The 26978-nt window shown below is 42.7% G+C and overlaps 1 protein-coding gene across 9 annotated transcripts; it reads left to right on the top strand.

Annotated features, from left to right (window-relative positions):
- The first annotated feature begins 24 nt into the window (after positions 1-24).
- On the top strand, positions 25-26439 carry LOC101739453 (reticulon-1-A). 9 transcript variants are annotated; one of them, XM_038014379.2, is made up of 9 exons: positions 25-184; positions 290-339; positions 693-1345; positions 10800-10835; positions 22065-22272; positions 24202-24303; positions 24925-25031; positions 25778-25883; positions 26260-26439. In XM_038014379.2, exons 3-9 carry the CDS (start codon positions 697-699, stop codon positions 26312-26314), a joined length of 1263 nt encoding a protein of 420 aa, XP_037870307.1. In that variant the 5' UTR covers positions 25-184; positions 290-339; positions 693-696; the 3' UTR covers positions 26315-26439. The 9 variants fall into 9 exon arrangements, with proteins under 9 accessions (XP_037870307.1, XP_037870306.1, XP_037870308.1 ...); XM_038014378.1 differs by lacking the exon at positions 25-184 and having other exon boundaries at positions 458-1345; XM_038014380.1 differs by lacking the exons at positions 25-184; positions 10800-10835 and having other exon boundaries at positions 458-1345.
- Positions 26440-26978: the final 539 nt, after the last annotated feature.

The raw sequence follows: 26978 nt of genomic DNA, 5'->3' as shown, positions 1-26978 counted from the left end.
TTAAATAACTCCATACAGCATCACTTCTTGCATTCCCGCCAAAAAGTCACGGGAACACAATAACATTATTTTCCATGGAGATGAAATAATAAATGTGTTAAAGTTAAAGAAATATTGAAACATATATGTAATAATTTTATTATCTATTGGATTTTATTTTCTAGTAATTTACTTAATTATTTAGGTATGTATCCTTATTGAAACATTAGATAGCATGAATGTACATAGTTTTGCATCTCTACGAAGTTTTTGTTTTTTATGTGAAATTACTGCTATTCTAACTTGTCAGGCACTGTTGTCAAAACATCATAAGCAGCACGCCGCGCCGTTAACAAAAAGGTATGCAAGAAATTTCAATAGATTTTATGTTTTCTACAAGTTGATCAGTTAAGACGCATTCACGTTATTTAGACCAATCATTAAGAACATAAGAAGTTTATGTATTTTCATGAAACAGTGCAACGTTCGATCGAGGCGCTCTGTGCAGCGGCCGGTCCGTGAGTAATAGGTACCGTTTCTCGTGGTGAGTGACGTCGTGCAGTGCCGACCCGCGACCGGCGCGCTGCCCCCGCACGCCGCCCGCCGCAGTACTACACCGCGCCGAGACTCGGCAGGACTCACCCGCTCGTCGCACCCTCGCACTCGCGTCTGCACCGCACCCTATCGATCACTTATTTTACTTTTCTGTAAAGTATCATGGAGAGCACAGGCGCCCTCCTGGGAGGCTTCGCCGCCGCCGGTGATGCGGCGCCCGGTGCGGATCAGACCATGAAGCGCGACCAGGACTCGACGGATGATTTCGAGCATCTCGATCGTGAAACTAAACAAGACCCGGCGGATTCACCGGTACACCATCATCGCGTGGCCACTCAGAGTTTCTTGGAGATGGAACGTGGGCCCGCAGCGGAACATCGGCCGCCTTCCGTCGCCGAAAAGCTTATGGACCACATGGCCGACAAATTTACCGACAGTGAGTCAGACGCCGATACTGCAGGAGAGTCGCCCCTCCATCGGCCCGAGCCGAGGGTCGAACTCCCGAAGCCTAGCGCTCCGACACCGGAACCACCGATGCCTGAAGCTCACGACCCGACACCGGTGCTGGCCCCCGCGCCCGCTCCGCCTGTCCCCGAGAAACCTGTGGAGCCCAAAGTGGAGCCGGCCGTCGTCCCTGAGCCTAAGCCGGTGCCGAAAGCGGAACCCGTCAAGCGAGAAGAGGTGGCTCCGCCCAAGCCTGAGCCAGCCTCGCAACCAAAGCCGGTCCCCGTAGAGGAGAAGCCGGAGCCGACTCGCGGACCTACGGCGCATGTCATCGAAGCAGAAGTAATCTTCTGTCAAATGGGACTTGGTGAGTTACAGTTTTTCTATTTATATAATAAGCATCCGTATGTAGCATCAGTTTAGCTTCAGACACGCAACGTACAAATCGATAGTTGACCGAGCATGCAAACTTTTAATTTTGTGTTTATTATCGCCACACCTACAAATTTCCAACAGTATAGTTTTATCGTTTTAGTCCAAAATGTTGTCGCACAGTAGCTAGAACGTACAATGATGTAGTTTATAGTCTAGTTCTATGTGCCACGGAGCGTGAAGAATCTCGTCTGCAGGTGAACAATGGCGGCGACGGCTAGCTCACAAAACATACTATTCTCCCTTATATTTCATTACACACCGTGTGTCAGCAAGGACATAGCGACATTTAGAACACCTGAGATGACGCAATACAAATGTATGATTCAGAGTCGCTCAGGATAGAAGACGCAATATGATTAGGTATGATTCGCAAGTGTGTGGGCGGCGAGGGAGGGGTGGTCCGCAGAGGTGGGCGAGGTGGCGGAGCGGCAAGAGCGATGACCGCGCTGCAGTGTCGGCTAACGGAGCCGGCTGTCTGTCGCTGCACGGTTGCACCTCCAGCAAAACCATGTCCGCTCACTTCGCCTTTCACCCTCCGTTCCATTGCCAATTGAGATCAACACAATGCACGTACAATACAGACTCATCTAATTATTACATTTCATACATCTTTGATATCGCAATAACCATGTTGATGCATCAGGTGCACAACTAGTGAAGAATGCAGATCAATCGAGAACTTATTGTAGCTAATGATTGCATTTCATTTGTTGTGACTTTACGTTGTGTCACGTTCCTTTATCATAAAATCGAGTTAGTGCAAATAATGCTTGAAGGCCGTACTTCACTAGAGATAGTAGGTTTGCCTTATCGCAGCGGACTCAGAGCGACAAAGTTACGCAGACTGTATCTAATCGCGGGCTCAGATGCGGTAGATTCATAGATAATGTCATGAAAAAATGGCACTCGACGTAAGATTGGGGCGCGCTGTAAGCGTTCTGTGCAGACCGCCGATGCTAATTATAGCAGCAGTTCGGAAGCGGCACGAACACAACCGAGGATCTGTCGGAGGCCGGCTCACGTCTTCCGCGCTCTCGCTGTCCACATCGCCGGCACTCTGTCATGTAGCATTGTGTTCTAACAGTGATCGAGACTCATAACTCTTCGCTAAATTGTAATTTAATTGTGTACCTATTTGAAAACAAACATGGGATCCGATAGCGCCGATGTCACATGTGAGTATGTGGAAAAAACTATAAAACCTTGGGTTGGCGCTTCATTACCGAGGTCGGCTGTGTGTGTTACCCGAGCGAGTGCTCTCCTGCTGCACGGTGTGCTTTCCTCCCTTTCATACAAGTATAAATATAATCCAATCGCACTGATATCAGTAAACAATTACGTCAACCGGAATCATTCGTTGTGTCCCGTGGCCTTTTTTGGCGCTTGTACTGGAAGGATATGAACGTTAAGCTATTAGAGCTGCGCTACATATATTTACACATATGATTATGTAGTCAGTGAAGGCGTTCGATACGGACATATTGTGTCTGTTCTCCGTTTAATTATGCGTGACATCGATTTTTTTTGTTTCGAGACGTTTCATGTGACCGAAACGTCCTCAGAGCTCCGTCGCAAACAAACCAATACCTATTATCTCTAGCGTTATTTTATTGATTTTCAAAACTAGGCTGTCTCTCGTCTGCTCGTAGTTAGCAATGTTTAGGTATAGTTTGTAATATTCGCAAAACGTATGTGTATTTAGTTGAATAGAGAACGGTTATTCAGTATCTGCCGGCATAAATTATATCTGTCCACTGCCATCCCGCATGGCGCATAGTGACACGGTTGCGTCGGTTGCTCCGACACATTGCTATTTCGTAACTGTTTGCGGACTTCAGATTTTAAGTCGTCGTGGCCTAAAGGAGAAGACGTCCGGTGCATTCGTGTTGAGCGATGCACCGGTGTTCGAATCCCAGGCGGGTACCAATTTTTCTAATCAAATACGTACTCAACAAATGTTCTCGATTGACTTCCACGGTGAAGGAATAACATTGTATAATAAAAATCAAACCCGCGAATTTTTATTTGCGGCATTTTTATTTGAATATTATTATTACTAGTGGTAGGACCTCTTGTGAGTCCGCGCGGGTAGGTACCACCACCCCACCTATTTCTGTCGTGAAGCAGTAATGCGTTTCGGTTTGAAGGGTGGGGCAGCTGTTGTAACTATATTGAGACCTTAAAACTTATATTTATCTCAAGGTGGGTGGCATTTACATCGTAGATGTCTATGGGCTCCAGTAACCACTTAACATCAGGTGGGAGCCCCAAGTAAGAAATAAATAAAAAATACACAAAAATCAGTACCTAAAGACATGAAACTAAATATTGTCGATCGTAGCTACGCAGCTAGGGACAGAACTAGAGCAGTTTAGTTTTAGAAATAGTTCGTTAATTTTCTTTCTGTGATTATGTCCATTCCCGACACGTCTACCAACAACTGAGTACGTTTGTTGAATTTTGGCTTTAATAACCTATTTTTACTATATATTAAAATCAGTGTCATAGCTTCAGACACCATTAGTTAAATTCACTGCTATTTGCTATATTGAAGTCACGTATTAGCTTTAAAACCAATCATGATAACAATGCTAGCCGCCTGTTTTCCAAACAAGCCTGCCGAGAAGATATTTTTTACCGAACTAACATACAGGGTTACAAACTAACCAAGAAACAAAATAATGTCTTTTGGACTTGGGCACGTAGGTACCTCCTGTACACCTTTTCATTTGTAAACACGTAATAATTTAATTTAAATATGCATTTGGTTTTCTGTTACAGTTTTATAATTATCAGTAATAGCTTCCTGTTGTGAACTTGATACTCTAGTACCCAGAGGACTCTGATAACATGATTCAATTTGGATTTCAATACGTTCAATAATACAACTAATGATAATATTATATTAGCTTTAAAATATCACTGCGTAGATATTAGATTCTCGTAAGACTCCTAAAGTAATTCCTATGCCGTTGTAATCTGGAATAGGGTAGTGTTTCGGTTCGGCGTTGTCCTAGTTGTCACCCTCTTCACTCGGTGCGCTGTTTTCTTTGTTTGAAAACGATGACGTTACCAAATGTCACCCTTGGCTTAGCCACTCCCATCTTAATCGAATTGACGTTTTTGACGAACAATATGTCCTGATATAAGACGTATCCGTTTTGAACCGAGAGGTTGATAACATTGTGAACACCAGGCCACTTTGTGCCTCAGTGGCACTAAGCTAACGCATCATTACTCCGTTACGTATGTAAAGACATTTGTAATAAATAGACAGTGAATTCAAGAGGCAATCATGTCCTGCGGCACGTCCAACCATCGAAAATGTTGATAAAAGTAAATGTCTAGTTTTAGAGATAGGTTAGTATATATTTGGTGATGTACGTCGGGGCCAGACATTCGTGCAGTAAGGGGCGGGCGGCGCGGCGGCGGCGCTCGGCTCCAATCGATACCGCCCTCCGTGCAGACACACCGTCTGTTCCCTTGGATACACGACTCTATGCTAATCTATTGAACAATTTTACACCTCCTCCTTCATTTCTAAGGCTACGAAGACATGCCAATAATTAACTAGGTAGATTTATAAACAAAACTGCCAAATAAATATCGTGCTTTTTTGCAAGCTTTGATTCGGGCCATACTGGCGATTCATTCGAATAGTATTTGCGAAGAGAAGACAGAGGTGCCAGTGTTGACACTTAGTTAGAACTATCAGCTATAATTTTTGTAACTTCAATAGTTCTGCTGATATCGAAGAACGATGGTGACCGCTTTATCTGACATCGGTCATAGCTAGGACGACTGCTCGGTATGTTTCAGCCAGAAATTTATTAAGCTGGCACGTATGATGAAAATTTGGTTACATATTTTCATATTTTATGACGCCTTTAAGTTTGCTACAAGGTTCGGGTTGGCCATTCTTACAACAGTGTTTTTATATTTGAGTATTAGATTGTAACATAAGTAATATACATTTCCAAGTGAGTGCATATACTCGACGAGTATTGTCGCGAGTGCACTGACACCGCATCGCAATAATAACACAGATAACGTTTGCCCTCTTGTCCTTAAAGCGAGACCTGTTCGTTCGCTGCGTTGTTGATAGGCTAATATTAGTGGCTAGCTTGAGGACAACAGTGTATGTTCTATAAAAGAGGATTCCGTCCACGACCACCTGACTGCCCTGGCTGACTATCAGACCGCGAGCGTGTGCCTGTCTGTCACAAGGTCATAAATATAGTTTACCATAATGTATATTATGTATTACTACAACAACTTTGACAGAGCTCACATTTAATCAAATTAAAGTTTCTTTTTCTTAGCATTTTTATTATAGTTTCATTGAGATTTCTATCCAATATATAACAGAATATGACGTAGGTGTGCAAAACCTATCAGCGAACTTTTTAAATTGTATATCTTGACTCAGAATGAGTTCGAAGATTACCTGAATAATTTGAAAGCTTCGATTCGACTTCGATTTGAAATCACAGGTGAAAATCAGGTGATTTGTAAATTGTTACTAAAATATCGAACGTTATACGCAGCGTGACTCACATGTCGCTGGTAGAGTAGCGGCACTAGCGGCACGAGTTGTGCATATATCCGCACCACGTGAAGCTGGAGAGTTTGATTGTTGAAACGCATTGATTTCAGGAACCAGAATCGATATGAAACATTCCTTTCGTGGTCTGGTCGCTCGATTACTTTCGGCTACTCTCTTTTAGATGTAGGCTTTCTAACCTAACTTTGAGCTCAAATTGAGCCGGTTGGTTACAGTTAGTCTGCATGCAGTTAGTTGTGCGAACATAATCTCAGTGATAGCTAACTGTGATTAAAGCTCCTCACAGGAAGTTTTACTCGCCATCAACGCACCGCGTTCACTTGTTTCAGCTATTGTGAGCTTGGTGAGCTGTGTACTATGATATCGATTAAAGTGCTAAGGGGGTGCCGGCTCGTCAAATGAATCACTAGGTATTTCGCGTGCGTTGTTACCACGTCAATTATTAACAGTATTTGAATACTTTTCTGAATGTTTTTTTTTGTTTTAACATGAAGCCGCCAAAAACTGAATTTCGGTATGAATGAAGATAGGTATTGTTAGTTCTGAGCCCACATGCTACCTACTTTCCATTACTACCTAAAAAAAAAAAAAAAAAAACTACCTACTTCTGCCAAGAAGTCATACCTACCTTTTGATTTAAAGGATGGAATAGCTGAGATACAAATAATACAATTGAGATTTCGACCTCATATTCCAAGGTAGACGTCACAAAGAACAAGTACTTCAGTTCTACATTTATCTATTTTAATTAAAATTTTGAAATTAAGAGTGTCAAATGTTTCTGTGCCCACGCATACGACTAATTTTATTCTGAGCTTGTTAATTGAGATTTTTCTGAATATGTTTGTAGTTATCTGTTCGTCATTAGAGACGTCATTACGAAGATATGTACAGAGAACATCCCCGTAGCTTCCGAGACAGGAGCGCCCGGAGCCCGTGCGGCTGCGTGGACCCAAGTCAATGAGTGTTCGTGCGTCTGGCCGTGGAACAAGTCCGCCAACATTTTCAATTATGGTCGTTGTTTGAAAGTTGAATTGCGTGCTATTGAACAGTTTCGAGTTATGATCGTGTAGACTCGTGTGGCCCGAGCAATCAGTACCGGCGGGACCGGGTGACTCATGCAAGGCTTCTCGTGATTTCAATATATTCGTACATACCACAATAAACGAGGCTGAACTCAATAACAATACAATACTTCAAAGTACGACGTGCTGTCCATCTGCCACGTCGGAATCGTGATCATTTTAAGAAATTTTGAATTTTAACAACTTTGAACAAGTACCTGACGCTGGCCTAGTCGCGTGGCTTGGTATAACAAAATATGATGTTGTGTACACTTATTCCGAAATGGCGTTATTTAAGCGTCTCCTAAAATGGCTTATCATAAATACATAGTAAGCTTGCTTTCAGATTGTTAATTTTTTATTAAGCTCATCTCAGCTCAGCTATCTCTTAGTTAGCGGTATTTCGATGCGAGAACGTAAATACCTATCGTTGTTCGCAACGAAAGCATTCGCGAATGAAATAGGCGGGACCGTGGCGCCAAATGTACGCTCTGCTCCGTTGGGTCTTCACCCCGCGGTGGCGTCCATTCTCATCCGCATATCTAGATTATTAATATCGTATCGGGTAAGATCTATTGGCCCCAAATAATTTAATGCAATACTTCAAATTATATCATTTTTATTGTATGTTTTGGTTATTAAAAATTGCACCATAAGACATTTGCACCATAAGCATAGTACCAGCTAATCGCTAATTTAGAGAATATATTGTAGGTTCAAGTTACGTACCCACGCATTGTAATGTGAGTCTGTACGAAAGAGGCTTGGTGGATACTCGTAAACAGCCCACTGACTTTCTCGGCAAATCTTCTCAGTGGATCGCGATTCCGATCCGGTGGTAGATTTCGCGAAGCACTGCCCTTGCTAGGGTTACAATTAGCAAATTGTCCTAGGTTGAGCCCGAAAGCTGACCTACACGTCCGCGCGTAGCTGCAATAGCCCCTTAGGCTACCAGCGAATAGGTAGATAAAAACTCGTAACGAAGAATTATGACAGTTTAATATTATTATGGCGTTGATGGAATTAATTGTACCAAATCTGCAACTTCGAAGCGAGGAGTACGTGACCACAAAATGTTTAAAACATTCGCTTAATGAAACTAGAAATAATTTACTCGTTGCAAAGACTGGATATTTAAACAAATTAAATTGTTAGTAATTGATTGTAAATTAAATGTCGAAGATGAAGTCGTAGATTCTGGAGTTCGATAGCATGCTCATTGCACATTGTCCGTTATCCTCGTAATTACCCATATAAAATTACATGGGCCTTAAATTCGTTTGCCTATGGTCGGATAAAAAGGTATTTAAAGTAAGTGGAAAATGTTTACAATGGCTTTTCGGTTTCATTTAAGAATAATTTTACGATTTTTAGTCAGAGTACTTAATAAAAACTTAAAAATCATAAATTTAAAATAAAAAATTATATTACCTAATAGAATAATCGGGACAAAACGTGAGTCGCGTAAACAACGATAGTAACTAATCGCATTCGTGGACACAATACTTGGAGCAATGGATGAACATATAAATTTATCCACATTGCTACAGTTATAATTCTCTTTTGGCTTTCTGCAGTGTTTTCACAATATAATAGAATCGCCATAAATCGTTAACTGGTATCTTAAATTGCCGATTTTCAACGATGAATAGTTTGGTTGGAGTCGGTTGAACTTTTTGTGTGATGTCTGACGGTGCATGAAGGTAATCGGTCAATGTCGTCCGTGTTTCACTAGAAAATGTTCATGAATAGGTACTGTATTAAGTTGCCACACTATCTAACTTGCTCAGAGCATGAAAAAACGCATAGGAAAACAATTTGAGTAGTTTTCTATCCGTCGAAGACCCAAGAATTATACTGGTGGTAGGACCTCTTGTGAGTCCGCACGGGTAGGTACCACCGCCCTGCCTATTTCTGCCGTGAAGCAGTAATGCGTCTATGGGCTCCAGTAACCATTTAACACCAGGTGGGCGGTGTTAAGTGATTACTGGAGCCCATAGACATCTACAGCGTAAATGCGCCACCCACCTTGAGATATAAAGTTCTAAGGTCTCAAGTATAGTTACAACGGCTGCCCCACCCTTCAAACCGAAACGCATTACTGCTTCACGGCAGAATGAAGCAGTCAACCTCAACTTTAGAATATTTCTTTGAAGAAGTAGTTAAATAAGTCCAAAACTTTTTTCATGTGCCTTATCGTTTAAATAAGGATGGATTTTATTTATAGTAGACCTTATTAGACTACACTATCGTCTTACTCTCATAGCGTCTCCAATAGCAAAGCTATCCGTTCCTCGCATGCTTTCTAATTTAGTCCTATGGCCTATTGAACTCTGTAGCCGCATCGCTGCTGATGTGACCTAAGTAGGATAGGCACTAGATATGTGTGATTTGCACTAAAGAGTCATCGGGTCATTAGTAGTTGATTATCGGTTCCTATTTTGGTAATTTATGCTTTACGATTGTCTGTTACCTTTATTCCCAATGGCATTAGATAGCGGCTATCTTAGTGTTCACACCAAAACTACCAAAGCGCAGCGTTTGGGACAAGTAAGCCGGAAGACAGGTTAGACAGACGATGTGACAATCCGACTGGTGTTGAGTGATGCCGGTGCCTATGAACATTACACTCATATTTTTGCAATTTGTCAGCAATCTCAACTGCAGGAGCTTATACATTTGATTCTGCTGACCTATTTTGTTCTTTAAATTCTATTGTTCATAATGTTGAGTACTTTTTAAGCTGTACTGTCAATGTAACTAATCCTTTTATTGAGATTTTGTGTTTCCTGGATATTCCTAGATGTTCTGCATTAACCTATAATTTATGCTGCTCCCCTTAAGACATGACTCGCTGTTTCAGATTACTTAAAAAACTCACAATAACATGTAGGTAAAGAATATAATAAATCCAATAGAAGTGGTTCACACTCATTGCGTAACTAATTGTATAACTTTTACTAAGTATCTACATTATGTACTAGAGGATGCAATTTGAACTAGTGCAATTAGAGTAGTATCGTCAGTATGTAGGAACGTGATTTAATGTGCTAAGTGTGATGACGTACGAGCTGACTCACTGTCGGCACTATCAACTATAACGTCTGTAGCTGATAAGGGTCACCAGGCTATGATCGACCGGCACATATTGTACCTTATAGCACAATCGTTCGCTTCTTCACGATTGGATTTTGTTTTGTTTTGAATGACATTAATGTTGTTTCTTCCATGAAGCAAGTAGGTAAACTAGATTTTGATTTGCTTTTATCTGTTTTGCTTTTAATCAAGTGACTCGCTTGTGATGTTCGTGAAGTAGGTAAGTATTTTATCATTTGCTTTTTAATATTATGCCTTAGTTTGCCTGTTTTCGTAGGATTTTGATTTTTAAAGTTTAAGTGCGAAATGTAAAAGCATGCTTGCGGTCGAGGGTATGGTCGAGGGTCGCAGGGTGATGCAGTGCGGGGGTGAGCTGGGCCGCGCATGCGTGCGGGTTGTGTGGTGGCGCGGGGCGAGGGAGGGAGGGGATGAGCGGCGCGGGGCTCCTCCTCGCCAGTATCGACGCGAGAGTCGGGCGCGGCGCCCGTAACAAACGCCGCTCGTTTCTCATTCTCACGCGTTACGTAAAGTGTCAGCATGCCCGAGTCAGCACCCTCGCTATGCACCATCCTCGACCCCCGTGAGTAGCCGCGCCGAATACGCTTCTCTCGCTTCTTCTTTCTGTCGCAACTAACCCGCTAACGCGCCGCCTTCTCTTCCAGATGCCTGGTTCGACCCACAGCGACTGCACCCCGAAGGTGAGTGTGAGGGTGGGGGCGGGCGAGGCGCCAGCTCCCGCCCGGGCGCCGCGGCCGTCGCCGCATTTAACTCGCTGCTTGTGTTGGCGTAGCACTAACACTAGTCGCTACTCGCTGTCAAGAAGCCGGAAGGATGTCCGAACTCGTGAGAGAGAACAGTTTGCGATCAGTTAGCGTCCACATAACAATATTAAGTTGCCAGGTCGCGTCAAGGTTCGCTCTCATTACACTGAAGCACCTGGATCGGCCGCGCGACACGACACGTGGAATGTCGTAGGTATCGCGCCGAGAAGGCTTACGTCCAAATGTCATCGACCACCAGTCTGTGTAGATCAGGAACGCGGCTACAGTCTTGTGTATTTATATCTCGCCGATAGAGACGAGAAGGTGCAACCGTCCATTTGATGCGTATCCGCTTTATTGTTTCTCAAAGTTTAATTTTGTCACCCGACTTAGTTATGTCGTCTGGAATGCACCTTGTCGTAAAAGTCGTCCGATTCGCGCATGCGTGTTCGTGCCGGTCGCCCCTCGCCGGACACCGTGCCGTCGACGACCGTGCCAAGATCAGATTGGACTAGTTCGGCTGACATTGATGACTGCGCACCTGATTAATGCGATTTGACCGTCACCAAACTAGAAATAGGTCAGGCATGATTTGAAGTATTCAATGATCTTTGTAAACAGTTAAAAACTATTGACTTATAGTTTAATTAATCCCCACACACAAGGAACATCTTCATGTCAATATTTTTTTCAAAGCAAATTCGTGTGGTTGTGATGCGCTAAACAAAGAGTACTTCAATGAATAACTCTTTACCAGTAGGTAGGTAAGCAATTTAAAAGCCAGCAGATCAACTGTCAAAATTAATCTTACTTAATTCTTATTTTTATTTAAAGAAAAGCAACCCGCTATTATTACCTAGTCTAAGCAACCCGCTCTAAATTACCTGTTGTAATGATCCGAGTAGCAACTGTCATTGTATTATGTAGGTATGTTCTTACATTTATAACGTTGGTAAATTGGTTAGATCAATAAATAATGTGGATGTAACAAGACGTGCGACACTGGGTGAAAACTAATTAATCCTATGATACGAGCGTTATTCGACACACAAGGTTACACTCATAAACACCAGTTGTGATAATTATCATTTTAAATATAACATGACTTTACCGATGTAAATTTTGTCAAAAGAACTTCTCTGATTTTACTATTGAATCCCGAGCTAGATTGTCGGAATGACCTAGATTCGATCCCTAAGACGTAACACGCTAATTGAATTAGTGGCGCACGTACATAGTAATTCGTTGGGTTTGCAGATGATTCTTAAAGAGATGACAATGGGACAGTTTCCCCGTCGCTGCTCGGTGACCGGAGCGCGGGTCGGAAGCTGAGTCCGACAAAGCTCAGTCTTATGTATCGTAAACATTGATTGAAGTCGTAAACACACTAGGGTTACTTATGACTTTGTTTTTTTTCTAAAAGAATAGTTTTGAGTTGTTTTTTTTAGTCTAAATAGATAGACTGTTTGAAACCCTGTGTTTGTTATAGTAGTATCGATCACGTCGCCGACTCGACACGTACATACTTAGAAAATGTACTTCAATAAAATCGGGACCCACACTGAACAGTTAAATAAAAAAACTACTCTGGAGTTGACATAAACAGGATAAAATGAATATTTAAGCTCTTCTTGATACACCTGAATGTAATGGCATCATGCATTATTAACATTCTCATTAGCGGTTGCCTTGATGCCCATTTGTAACCAATCATCAGTCGCTTACGTCACCTCATGATGTAGTATGGAAGATTTATGCATCTGACTAATGTGATGTCGCCGCTCTTTGTGCATCGAATCTCAGAGTTTTTGAATCACAAAGTGGAGAGTGTTGATGATCAGAAAGATAACTTACCATGTTGTCGTTTAAATTTTAAAGAAATACATAAGTTTATTTTTCATTGTAATGCCTCCATTACATATTATGTATTTTCGGAAGGCCGCAAAAGTAAAAAATCCAGTACTTAAAAAATCTAAAATATGCGAAGAGAGAAGAAGGGCCCGGAGAGAAGCCACAGGCACAATATAAAAAAAATCAGTAAATCGATTTGAAGACCCTTATGATAAGGTTACCATAACCTATTCAAGGTATAAAGGTTCGCGGGTCCCCGCTGGATGCAGGCAGTGCAGGACCGATCGTCGTGACGACGCTTGTGGGAGGCCAATGTCCAGTAATCGACGACTGTGTGCTGATAGAATGAAAAAAATAAACTTTTCTGCGCACTTTGTTCCAAAATTCATGGTGGTGGTGGTGGTGGTCATTACATGCCCCTTCAGATACTTCTCGGCTGCCGAGTGTCCGTTCAAATCTTGTGATCTGACCGTTGTGTTCTGGCATCCTTCATGCAGATAGATGCTTGTCCCAATAATAAGTTGAAAAACTACATTCAAATATTAATCATAACAAAAACATACCCAACACCATTTTTTAAGAATTGTCTTTTCTTGCGTTGTTTGTCAATCTCGCAACCTTTGCTTTCATATTGTATTCAAGGTTGTTCCGAGAACAACAGCTTTGAATTTGTCTGTATCGGTGTCTAGTGTCTAGTAATATGATCTGTAATGTTTAAAAAACTTGAGGTATTGTTGTCGCCTTAAAAGCAGCCGGTAGTAGAATGACCCTCTTCGATCATCGAACGCATGTAGGTTTAAGGTTAATTTGTTTCTCTGAACGGACACTTTTCCCTGTGCTCAGTTACAATAATACTTTATCAAATTATCCGGGAATGCAATAATACTGTAAATTCTAGCTCCGATCTGTTTAACGTCGCCTTAACAAATCAGTTTACTTGTGATTATACTCGTAGATGTGTAAATTACCGAGACAAGTAATAGCATGAAAATAATGAGCGTGTTTATCGACCGAACTCTTTACTCAACACTATTGCCCCGCACTGATAATGTCATTGATATGAGCTGATAACGTGAGTACTTTCCTGTCTACTCTCGCCACAAGGCGACAACAACAATGTCCCACTATGTAGTGATCCTTTTTTTTTTTTTTTTTTTTTTTATTGCCTTTGTAGGCAGACGAGCATACGGCCCACCTGATGGTAAGTGGTCACCGTCGCTCATGGACGTCAGCAATGCCAGAGGCAGAGCCAAGCCGCTGCCTACCATAAAGAACTCTCCGCAAGCCTCGTTTGAAGAAGGACATGTCATAGCGCTCGGAAAACACCGTGGAGGGGAGTTCATTCCAAAGCCGGATGGTACGTGGCAAGAAAGATCCTAACTGGCAGATCCGCTAGCAGTAACTTCGTCTGTGTAGTAGTCAATGTAGTGGTTTCATTATTTTTCGTGAGTCGCTAACATTATTAAAACTACTTTTTAAAGTTTAATATTGCCAGACCTCAAGACTCTAGTTAGTCCTGTTGCTGTGTGCAAAGAAAGGTCAGATTAATATAATTTAAACTTATAAACGTTGGTACGTAGGACAGAATACAGTCGTTAGTGCAATATTCAAATGTCGAGGAACACCTCTGAGGAGCACCTTCACGGTCAGTTCCTACAAAAGACTAGAAAAATCTTTTCCTCACGCTTTCTGATATGTAGTTTGTGTCGCCAACCGAGGACTACGCGGACCGTGAGCTCGTCGTCCGTTCTGTACAAGTGCAAGTCTATATAATATAATTCTTCAAAATGCTCACTGTATTAAGTGTGTAGTGAAATATCTGGGCATCGACTCTTGACATTGAGCTCCGTCCTCGAAATGTTTGTGTAAAAGTTTGTTAGTTCAATAAATCTGCCTCAAATTATGTAGCGTGTATTCCCGGTTTACATTCCGTAGTTTGGCTCGTTAGTTACCGTCGTCATGATGCCGCTCCGTGACGACATAACGCGACACTTGCCACTTTCAATCAGTCGCTGCTTTCTGACGCGATACGTTAACTAGACATGGAAATCCGAATATCGTTCCTCTGTTTTTATTGATTTTGTAGGCAGACCAGCACACGTCCCACCTGATGGAGAGTGGTCACTGTCTTTCAAGTACGTCAGCAACGTCATGGGCGTTTTGTGAGCCCGCACGGGTGGGTATCATTGTCTTGTCTTTTTTCCTAGATTTTCTGGTTTGAAGGCTGGACTAGTCTTTGTTACCAGAGAATAATTAATCCTATTTCTAGCTAGCTACTTGAGACTTCGATCTCGTACCTCAAATTGGACGGTATTCAGTCGGGTCCTGAAGAGTTATTGTTAATTGTGATAGTTTGGACGGCGACTCCCCCCCCTCAAATTTCGTGATGGTGTTGTGGTTTTCTAAATATCGAACACCTTTCTATTACAATTAAAACATATTACCAAATTTTATGCAATTACAAAATTAATAGCACTGTTTGGAAACAATGAATCAGCGAAGCAATCGACCTGTTCACTATCAGTTCGTCTAATGGGGAAGTAGGTAGTTGCGTTAAAGACTATGTGTTCGTTTGTTTTCGTCACAAGTGATTGGACACAAAAACTATACCATTACGTAATCACACCCGAGTTCGAGGTCAATCACTTGCGGCGCCCAAACTCAACCTTGAACCTTACCATAATACTTTAATATTTCACATGAGCATTGATCCCACGTGTCTACGAAACTAATTGTGTAATGACTCAGACGGACATAATATTCAGTTTTTTGTTCGAAACAAACCCACAAAGCAATTAATACTCCTGCAAGTTTTATTTTTAATCATTGTTTGTAAGGATGCTTAAAATAGCAACGTTCTCATGTCTCCACAACAAGGCGCACAGTAAGTAGACCAATATTTTAATGTCAAATTACAGTCAAGTTAATAGTCAGTTGTACAAAAATCTTTGAGTCATATTGAAGGGTAGGACAGGCTTTGTTACAAAAAATTTAATTTTGAGAGTCCTATTGGACGGCAGCATTAGCATTATGGTGTCTTGAGGCCACAGTAATCACTGAGAGGATGGACCGATCCGAAACATCGCTTTCACGTCTGCGACCATTTAAAAGATCAGCAGATAAACATACGTCATCTGTTCGGGGCTGTTGTCGAGTGGCATTGACCGCTGCACTCGCTACTGCGATGCCAAGACACGGCATTACCTGCGTATTTATATTGGCAACAATGGCTACTAGCGAAGTGCGTGCGTACGTCTAAACCGCGACTTGTCCATCTAGTAATATAACATTACATACCGGTATTACTCTTGATTGTCGACTTGAAGTATACGAATTTCAAGTCGTTGTGTTATATATAACACGCTAATTATAACAAGGCGTACGTTGTTGATCGTTTTTTTTATTGCTTAATTGAGGGGACGAGCTCACGGCCCACCTGATGTTAAGTGGTTACCAGAGCCCATAGACATCTACAACGTAAATGCCGCCACCTACCTTGAGAGATGAGTTCTAAGGTCTCAGTTTTTACAGTACAGGCTGCTCCACCCTTTAGAGCGCAAACTATAATTTTGCGGGTTTGCTTTTTATTACATGATGTTATTCCTTCATCGTGGAAGTCAATTGTGAATATTTGTTAAGTTCGTATTTCATTAGAAAAATTTATACCCGCCTGCGGGATTCGAACATCGTTGCATCGCTAGATACGAATGCACCGGACGTCTTATCCTTTAGGCCACGACTACGTTGAATTATGTGCGGCTCTCATTTTATTACGTGTACTATATGCCGCGAAGAAATACATATATATAATATCAAAAACAATGCCCAGGGATCGACACTTTATCGAACAGTGGCACACCTCTGCTGACTGGACACCTTGTCTGTAATACTAATCGCCATGTTGTGGTTCTCTGCACTTAGACTACATAGGTGTCGACGGACGGATTGTGTTTGAGCTGTGTGGTCGCTGGCACGGACAGCCCCTAGTTTACTCATCGCTCTTAATTAGCGATCGACAAAACGTTATTTATTCCGCCCACGTTCGATCGTGTGCCGAGACTTATCAAGGCCCGCCGGTGTTTTTTTTTTTTTTTTTTTTTTTTTTCTATTGCCCTTGTAGGCAGACGAGCATACGGCCCACCCGATGGTAAGTGGTCACCGTCGCCCATGGACTTCAGCAATGCCAGGGGCAGAGCCAAGCCGCTGCCTACCGCTTAATACTCTCCACAAGCCTCGTTTGAAGAAGGACATGTCATAGCGCTCGGGAAACACCGTGGAGGGGAGCTCATTCCATAGCCGGATGGTACGTGGCAGAAAAGACCTCTGGAAACGCACTGTCGATGACCGCAGTGGCTCCAGGTAGTATGGATGATGGTGTACTCGTACGCTTGCTACGTTTGTTTCTTTCATAATATAAATTTAAGTATCTTATGATATCTTCACAGCACTAGGTTGATGGGATTTAACTAAGCAACGTTCTGAATCAGTTTTTATAATACATTATAAGTTCCTGTCGTAGTCGAACACGTCCCTTGCGACGAAGGGTTCGACGAGTAAATTAACCCACAGACACAGCTCACTGAGTTTCTCGCCGGATCTTCTCCAGTGGGTCGCGTTTCCAATCCGTTAATAGATTCTGCGAAGCATGGCTCTTGCTAGGGTTCGTGTTAGCAACGTCGTCAGGTTTCAGCACCGTGTGCTCACCTACTAGTTAAGGTTACGCTGATATGGTCTCTCTAGACTATCAGCTTAGGTAGGAAAAAACGGGAGGATCCGTAATGACGTGTTTAGGGCGACGTCGACTGCTTACCCTTCGGTCCAGAGGATTGGGTATGTATCAGTAGCAGTAGTAATAGCCCTAGTACTAGCAATGCTTTGCAGAATCTCACCGTATCGAGATCGTTATCCACTGAGAAGATGCAGCAGGAAACTCAGTGGGCTTGTGCCTATTGTCATTGACTATTAACATTGTCACCGGCTAAACTTTACAGCAGACAAAAGTATATAACAGAATTAAGAAGTCACAATAACACGATTGGGACTTCAACCTCATATCTCAAGGTGGGTGGCGGTCGTGTATCTGAGCTCGGAATACTATGTACGTAACAGCAAGTGGCCGTGTAGGTACGTTTATGCAGTAAAAAATAATGTTCCGGGTTCAAGACATAGGATACGTACTACGTATTTTAATATAATTTCAGTTTTTTCGAACACCACAGAACATAGGTAACGCAGCCGCTGCTAGAAATGTACCGACGTTATCAAAGACCTAGGTGACGCTATTGTTATTTAGGGAAACCATCCCTTGGGAAGGTTGATACTTTGCGAGGTTCTGTTAACACAATGATGTGCGTGTTACCGAAGCGAATCTATTTACATAATGCAAAACTATACAGAGTCATAGTTACATACGTACGTTATAGTGAAAGTGATCGGCTCAGATGCGTGGAAACTGAAAGTGGACTAATAGGAAACCAGATAGTTCCGGCGTTGATTGCGCTACAGCACGTTCACAACATTCATTTCTGAAAGCTATCACGTGGACGAACTGGAGTCTGACTTGGCTGTTATGTAGTCTAATGTGCACTTACAAAGATCATACTTTTTATCACATACCATTCGGCTTTAGAATAAACCCCTCTCCGCAGTGTTACTGAGCGCTATGGTCATTTTATTATTTCCGACGTTTGGATTATATTAGTTTTCAGAGTCGACAACTGAACAAATTACAATTACACAAAGATTATGAAGTATTCAAAACTTCGGAGACATTGAAATGTAAATAGCAAATGCAAGACTATTAAGACTAAACAGTAATTTTAATTTATATAAAACTAGCGGCACGCTCCGGCTGCGGCTCCGCTCGGGTCTTAACAAAAATTTCAACGATATTTGACGTTGTTTTATTTTTTTAAATAAAAGTACACTTATTGCGGCACAACTATAATAGTTAGACGTATGCTGTCGCGACACTTTTTGTAAATAGTGATGTGTTTTACAAAGTCGTAGTACATTATTTTATTCTATCATCAATAGTTTTCGCAGGGCACGCGATGTAAAGAATATTTTAGGTAATATTTTTACACCTTGGGCTACATTATTGGAGTTTTAGTAAGGATCCCTAATTTTTTTCAAAAAAGATTATATCCTATGTCACTCGGGAATAGTGTAGCTTCCAAGCAGTGATATAATTTTTCAAATCGGTTCAGTATCGGAGCCTATTCAATACAAACAAACAAATCTATCTTTCCTCTTTATAATATTAGTATAGAAGTATAGAAGATGCGTTACATGCCATTGAGATCACATGATAACAGCATTTTTGTTAGATGTTACTTAGGTTACAGTGAAATCCGATTAAAATTATTTTAACATTGACACAACAATTTAATTTGAATTTTTTTCTTTAAGTTCTGTATCAAATTATTGACTTTGTAATTTATCACGCTTCAAGTTCAATGTCCTATGCTCGTAATCCTGTACGTCTCTCACTTATTAAAACAGAAAGAGATAGATTTTTTGACTTTCTTCGCGACCTGGTGATAACCTCACAGCATTGGCATCGTTGCATTCATTGAAATGTCGATAGGTGATTATTTTATATATTACGATACGATTTTTAAGTGTCGTGTATTCAGTTCTATGTAAGGTAGTTTTTTTGATTTCTTTTTTATATAGTTTTGTTATGAATAAATTAGTAAAACGATACCAATGTGATCGTCTATATTGCGGATAGCCAGTCATCGTGAATCATAATTATTGAAAATGAATGCAGGCAGAGACAGATAATATGTTATCGATAGTTTGCGATAAATGATTGTCGCGTAGTGTAAGAGTGGAGTCGTGGGTTGCGTGGCGGTAGCGGGTGACGTGTGTAGAAAGGCCCGGCCGCGTGGAGCGCCACGCCGACACCCGCGCTCACTCAGTCGCCATGGCACGCTCGAGGCAGACGCCGCGATTCACTTCCCAAGCAGACCTGCCGCCCCGTGGACCAGGTATTCACACAAACCGTACCTCTAACAACCTAAACATCACAGTGGACATATTCAAATATATCCGTGGATCCAAAATACGTGAAAAAATTAGTCGTTTCCGTAAAACTATCGTAATGTAACAGATGTGTCTTGTTCCTCGTAGTGTACCAGTTTATCGCAACAAACTACTGCCTAAAGTAATGTTTAGGTATAAATCTAATTAACAAAATTAAATGTACTTCCAGTATTTTTTCTGATGTTCCTTAAAAAGTGTGTGCTTCCCGAGCCTAGCGTCCTTCCTAAAGTCTGCTCAAGTTGAAATGTAAGCGTGAGTACCTATGTTATAAAACGAGGTGTGTCAATGGCCCAGTGCAGTGCAGTCAGCGGCAGTCAGTGCAGTCGGATCGATCAAGTCGCAGCTTCAAACTGTGCACGTACACTTTCGGTCTTATTAAGTCATTTGGACGTAACTTGAATGTTTGCCGTTCGCGAGTGCTAGTAGCCGGTAGACTCTTTGTTCAAACTAATGGTAAGAGTGAAGTTTGCGTATAAATAATTTGAAATGAAAACTCGATTGCTACTTAATTATTTTGTTACAATTCAGTGCCTATACAATTAAAAATCACGAAAACGCAGTTGCTTGCAGAGACAGAAGGTGTCTGTCTTCAAATAACTATCTTATCTTAGTTTTATTTATTTATTTATCTTAATATTTAATATTATATTACTAGCTTAATGACAGTCGCGGTAGAATATGTAAGAGATAAAATGAAAGCGTTGATATAATATAACGGTGTTGCGGAACTAAGCGGTCGTGACTTCGTTTATATGAAACGAACAAAATTAAATGTTTGTGTCAAATAGTACCACTCACCTGCTGCCGATCGGCTTGTGTTCGTTATTAATCGACTTTGTCTCAGTAGTTGAAACACACAAGAGCTTTACGTCCGAACACGCGGCCAGTGACACCCGCCGTCATCCGCTACCAGCAACCCGTATTAAAGCATCGATGACGTCACTGTATAGTCTGTACGTAGACTGCTGTACTGGAATGCATCCGAACACAACAGGCTACTCCTGAGAACGCGGTCAAAAATACAAACGCTCTGCGTTTAATCATAATATTGAGCAGAGCATAATTAGTATTTGTGAGTTAGTTGTGCAAGAGGATGCTGGCCTTCTCCACGTTTCATGTTCAAAACTCGTTCAGTTAGTCTTCCTGCCCCGGACTGCTATGACCATACTGACATCAATATCGATACTGAGGTCGGGGTGGTGGGAGTCTGCCTCGCTGGACGTCGTCGAGCACGGGGCGTGTCGCGACTGTCGCAAACCAAGTGCTAGTTGCTCTCACACGGTACGGAGTGTGACCATGTTTGCGTTGCTCGTTGCGATTATAACAAAACAGTGAATAAATAAATTCCAAAGTACATCCAACATCCAAGGACATCCTTCCTTAACGCATCTTGAACTTAAAATATTAATTCGTCTAAATGTCAATTAGAATTTGAATTTTTGCGACTTACGCTTATTAAAGTAGAACTTATTTAAAGATGAATACTATTATATCGTTTATTAGTTATGCTAATCTAGTATTTCGTCATCAACCTTGTTGCCGTATGTAAAATAATTTAATTTAGCTGGTTGCACATCTGCAACCCATCGGTGCATATTGCTTATCTCATAATATTATGGTGTTTGTTCTGCAGCATCCTACAGATAATTTATAAATTTATAATTTTATACATACCTGTGTGCTTAGTGCGAGTTTTTTTAACTTGGATTTGGAACAGGGAGGCCCTTCGTTTGCCGCTAGTGGCGCTGTTCCAACTCCAATTGAGAAGTTAAAAAAAATTGCACTAAACACACTATAACCGAGTACATTGTTTCTATTTGAGGTACTCTTATTTTTGAGCTAGTGAAAACATTGACAGCGGTATGTATCCAGTTCGATAGGTGCTCGCTCTGCTCGCTCTGCTCCTGTGCTCCGGTATGACATGATGATCAGGCCGGGGGCGTGGAGGGGGCTGGTTGACGCACCGTGCGTCGGTCTTTACTACATAGATTGTCGTGACTCATTATATCGGTAGTGTAGTGTGTCCATTGAATTCATATGGGATTTGGCGCAAAAGGTCCTCTATTGCTGCCTGTGTGATGGTGATTAATGCTAAGAGCTCGCCGGTGTCCCATAAACACAGCATATTTTTCTGTTGCTGTTTAGCGACAGAAGCGACATATTAAGGGTATTAATAAACTATTGTTGCAATGTGAGGAGAGGTGTACTGAGTACTGAGAGTGAGTAGTGAGACATTGCAGGAGTGTGACGGTTTGTTTTCCTCAGTGGAGTCGTTGATCTACTGGCGGAACGCGGCACGCTCTGGCGCGGCCCTGGGCGCGGGGCTGGCGCTGCTGGTGGCGCTGGCGTGCTGCTCGGTGGTGTCGGTGCTCGCCTACGTGTCGCTGCTGGCGCTCAGCGCGGCCGTCGCCTTCCGCCTCTACAAGAACGTGCTGCAGGCCGTTCAGAAGACCAACGATGGACATCCCTTCAAGTGAGTGTAACGACTTCACTCTGTCCCCACCACCAGGAACTAACGATATTATCGTGTGTTATTATTGCCTCTATGGATCCTTATGGAAGTAACTCGGAGCGCCGCGACGCTGTTGCTAGCACAATTCCATACAGATTTATGTAAATTATTGTGTTGGGAACGTTTCTTGTGGTGCTCTCTCAGTACCTCGATAGGAGTAATGTGTGCGGGAAAACTATATTCAAGTATTCGAATTAAAAATACATTTAAAGAGTGTATGTACTATGGACAGGCTCGCGGTGCTGCCGAGTCCCTGCTTACGCTGACTTTCTCACCGTGAGCGGGATAAACATACTTCTCAAACTTGCAAATATATAATGAAGTTATATAATCTTGAGATTGTTCATATTATTATGTTTGTGTGGCCGTTAACGAATGGAGTAGCGAGTCGATGATTATAGATATATAACGTAACGTGATGCTTCACAACTACCTGCCTCGGCTCACGGCTCGGTACTTCTCAATTACATATCCGATCGATAGCAACGCGGCGGCCGGGCCGTCTGCTCCGTGTGTCCCATATTTATAACTGTATAGAACATAATAATATGTAGGTATACCTGAATACAGGGTATCAGGTCGGGTTATTTATTTGAAAACAGTCCCTTAATTATGATGTACAAAATTAAAACAAACTCGACAAACTCTCGTTTTTTTTTTCCGCATATATTTCTGAATTCGGGCAGTTGTTGAGCAGATACAAAATTAAAACAAATTCGCGTTTTTTTTCGCATATATTTCTGAATTCAGGCATTTGTTGAGCCATGATTGAGGAATATGAAGGTATGAACTGGAGAAACGAAAACAAAATGAAATATGACTTGGGACTAATGAAATAGAAAATAATACACATTAATAATACCTACATGGTATCATAAATAGTTGCGAGAACGTCAGACGATTAAATAACTGTGTGTATCGGTCAGTTCCGACTCCAGGAATACTAACGATGACGCACGCACCACTCGAACGGAACCAAACTCCCTGCCCGCCGAATGTCAGTGGCAGCTTTATGTTTTTATTTTTTTGCTGACCCGGAAGACTTTGTTGTGCCTCAATCGATAAATAAAAGACCTAAACTTTTGTATAAAATAAATTTAAACCAAACAAAAGGCATCCGTCCAACGGGGGGAACCATCAAAGGAAAAACAAAATTGTTATTTTTATTTAATTTCGAGCATTTTCATGTTTACCTTTTAAACCTTCTCTGGACTGCCACAAATAATTCAAGACCAAAATTAACCAAATCGGTCCAGCCCTTCTCGAGTTTTAGCGAGACTAACGAACAACAATTCATTTATATATATATATAGATTGTTTAGGTGGGCAGACGAGCTCACGGCTCACCCAATGTTAAGTGGTTACCGAATCCCATAGACATCTACAGGGTAAACGCCACCACCCATCTTGAAATATGAGTTCTAAGGTCTCAGTTTTTACAGTAAAATGGTTGCCCCACTTTTCAAACCGAAACGTATTACTGCTTCACGGTAGAAATAGACGAGATGGTGGTACCTACCTGTGTGGACTCACAAGACGTCCTACCACTAGCAATTACACAAATTATAATTTTGAGGTCTTGAGTTTTATTACACGATGTTATTTTTTCACCGTGGAAGTCAATCGTGAATATTTTTTAAGTACGTATTTCATTAGAAAAAACTGTATGTAACCTCCTGCGGAATTCGAACACCGGAGCATCGCTCAACACGAATGCACCGGACGTCTTATCCTTTAGGCCACGACGACTTCCGGTTAATTGGCCTGTGTGCTGACTTGTTGAGTATATTAGTGGCGCGAGCTCCTAATTCGCCTCACACACACCGCGGCGCATGTCGCGTCCCGCGGGAACTGATTAGGCACTAACGGTGTCGGTGGTGTGGCTTCCAGATGGCTGCTGGAGGCGGAGGTGAGCGTGTCGGCGGAGCGCGCGCAGGCGCTGGCCGCCGCCGCCACCGCGCACCTCAACGCCGCCCTGTATGAGCTGCGCAGGTACACACCCACGCCACGTGGGGATCAACTCTCAGGAAGATCCTACCACAGCATCCCTCACTCTTTCATTTTATTGTAGTTAGTAGTCGACATACTATCCGTCACGTCTGAGGAATTGTTCGAGATGATACTGTCATCTCGTTTTTACCATCGCACCGCCCGCCACCGGAGTAGAGTTCATCCATACTACCTGGAGCCACTGCGGTCATCCACAGTGCGTTTACAGATATATTTTTTGCCACGTACCATCCGGCTGTGGAATGAGCTCCCCTCCACGGTGTTTCTCGAGCGCTATGACATGTCCTTCTTCAAACGAGGCTTGTGGAGAGTATCAAGCCGTAGACAGCGGCTTGGTTCTGCCTCTGGCATTGCTGAAGTCCACGGGTGACGGTATCCACTCACCATCAGGAGGGCCGTGCGCTCGTCTGCCTACAAGGGCAATAAAAAAAGCGGTTGCCGTTATTTCGACTGTCAATCTGCCGTAGTTTGTCTACACTGGGCACAGAATATTTTAACCCGCCTGCGTCCCTTGAGTATTTGTTGTTGTTTAACCCGGCACTTGTAATGGCTCCGAAGATGAGAGTAGTTTGTACAGCGCGGTTGCGCCCCGCGTGTCCGCAGACTGTTCCTGGTGGAGGACCTGGTGGACTCGCTGAAGTTCGGCGTGCTGCTGTGGTGCCTCACGTACGTGGGGGCGTGCTTCAACGGGATCACGCTCATCATCCTCGGTACGTGCCGCTGCCCGCCAGCATCACAAGGGACCTCTGACGCACTCCCTGCCCACAACTCAACTAAAGCACATAATCTATATCTATACTAATATATAAATCTACAGTGGTTTTAATGATCATCTGTCTCCTTGATATTGACATAGTTTGTGGACTATTGTAAGTCTAACGCGTGTATACAATTATTTAAGACGGTGTTCATAACAATTCATGACTAAGCTACCTCTACTTTCTACTATAAATACGAGTGACTATTGTCGGTCACCGTCCTCGTCGAACCCGTCGTTTGCGATGAAGGGCTAGACGAGTAAATTAATCTATAGACACAGGCCACTGACTTTCTCGCCGGATCTTCTCAGTGGGTCGCGTTTCCGATCCGGTGGTAGATTCTGCGAAGCACTGCTCTTGCTAGGGTCAGTGTTAGCAACTCTCCGGTTTGAGCCCCGTGAGCTTACCTACACGCCAAGTGAAATAGTCTCTCAAGGCTATCAGCATGGGTAGGGAAAAAAACGCACAAAGCATTCCAGCCCGAGCAGCCGAACGGAATGGAGCTCGCTGCTGTTATCGTTGTACACTTGATAGGTAATAAATAGAATTCATTGGAAAAGTGAGTCTTAATTACCGTCACGAAGGAAGGTAATGATAATGATGAAAAGAATGGTGTCAGCGACTTGACGTCATCATTTATAAAACACAATGGAACTAGTCTTCGTCATATACCTGAGAACGCGCGCGTACTGTTGCAGGTTGGATAGCGCTGTTCACGCTGCCGAAGGCCTACGAGATGAACAAGGCGCAGGTGGACGCCAACCTCGAGCTGGCGCGCGCCAAGATCAACGAGATCACCGCCAAGTGAGTACCCCCCCTCCCCCCCTCCGCGCGACGTACCATACTTGTTGATCTAAGTTTTTAAGTCGTCGTGGCCTAAAAGATAAGACGTCCGGTGCATTCGTATGTAGCGATGCACCGGTGTTCGAATCCCGCAGACGAGTACCAATTTTTCTAATGAAATACGTACTCAACAAATGTTCACGATTGACTTCCACGGTGAAGGAATAACATCGTGTAATAAAAATCAAACCCGCAAAAATATAATTTGCGTAATTACTGGCGGTAGGACCTCTTGTGAGTCCGCGCGGGTAGGTACCACCGCTCCGCCTATTTCCGCCGACCGTCCGTGCTCCGCGGCGGGCTGGTACATGGTGCTGACCGAGGGCTCGTGTTGCAGGGTGCGCGCCGCGGTGCCGCTGGGCAGGAGGGCGGAGGGCGACAAGGACAAGTAGACGCCGCTCCGCGCTGTTATTTATTAACTACATTACTACTTTACGTGTAAAGCTTTATGAGAGTCATGCGGAGATTATTGTATTTGCTTTTTGAAATTTTAAATTAAATAAAATAATTGTCGAAACGTTGCGTTTTATTTTTGTTTGTCGGAGACGACCAGGGGCTCGGCTTGGGATGGAATCCGAATCTAGTAGCTTTCCGCAGACGGCTGCGCTGCGTAGACTCGTGGGCTTATATCACGTGGTGGAAGGCCTTGGCCCGGCAGTGAGATGTGAGGGAGCTTGAAATGGCCGTGGTCTAAAAGGAAAGTTGTCCCATTTTCTACATGGTTCAAGTCCCGCGGACGGGCACCAATTTATCTAACAAAATACGTACGTACTAACTCATGATCACAAAAGACTTCCACGATGAAGGAATAACATCCTGAATTAAAATCAAACTAAAAAATGCACTATTTGTGTGCACGGGTAGGTACCACTAACCTGACTGCTTATACCGCAAAGCTTAATGCGATCCGGTTGAAACACTTCAGTAAGACAGCCGTTGTACTATAAAATGAATACTGAGACCACGTATCTCAAGGTGCGAGGCGACGTTCGTGTAGTCTATGGACTTTGTTAACCACTTAACGCCAGATGGGTCGTAAATTTGTTCTCCCATCTA

Source organism: Bombyx mori, chromosome 12 (assembly GCF_030269925.1).
Source record: "Bombyx mori chromosome 12, ASM3026992v2".
In the NCBI taxonomy this organism is placed as follows: Eukaryota; Metazoa; Arthropoda; class Insecta; order Lepidoptera; family Bombycidae; genus Bombyx; species Bombyx mori.
This window is presented reverse-complemented; position numbering and strand designations above follow the sequence as displayed.

Bases quoted from the DNA above. Each gene is read 5' to 3' on its own strand.
- LOC101739453 (XM_038014379.2), top strand. From the start codon at position 697: ATGGAGAGCACAGGCGCCCTCCTGGGAGGCTTCGCCGCCGCCGGTGAT. The intron at 22,273-24,201 runs GTGAGTGTAACG...TGTGGCTTCCAG, and splicing joins AACGATGGACATCCCTTCAA to ATGGCTGCTGGAGGCGGAGG. The intron at 24,304-24,924 runs GTACACACCCAC...GCGTGTCCGCAG, and splicing joins GCCCTGTATGAGCTGCGCAG to ACTGTTCCTGGTGGAGGACC.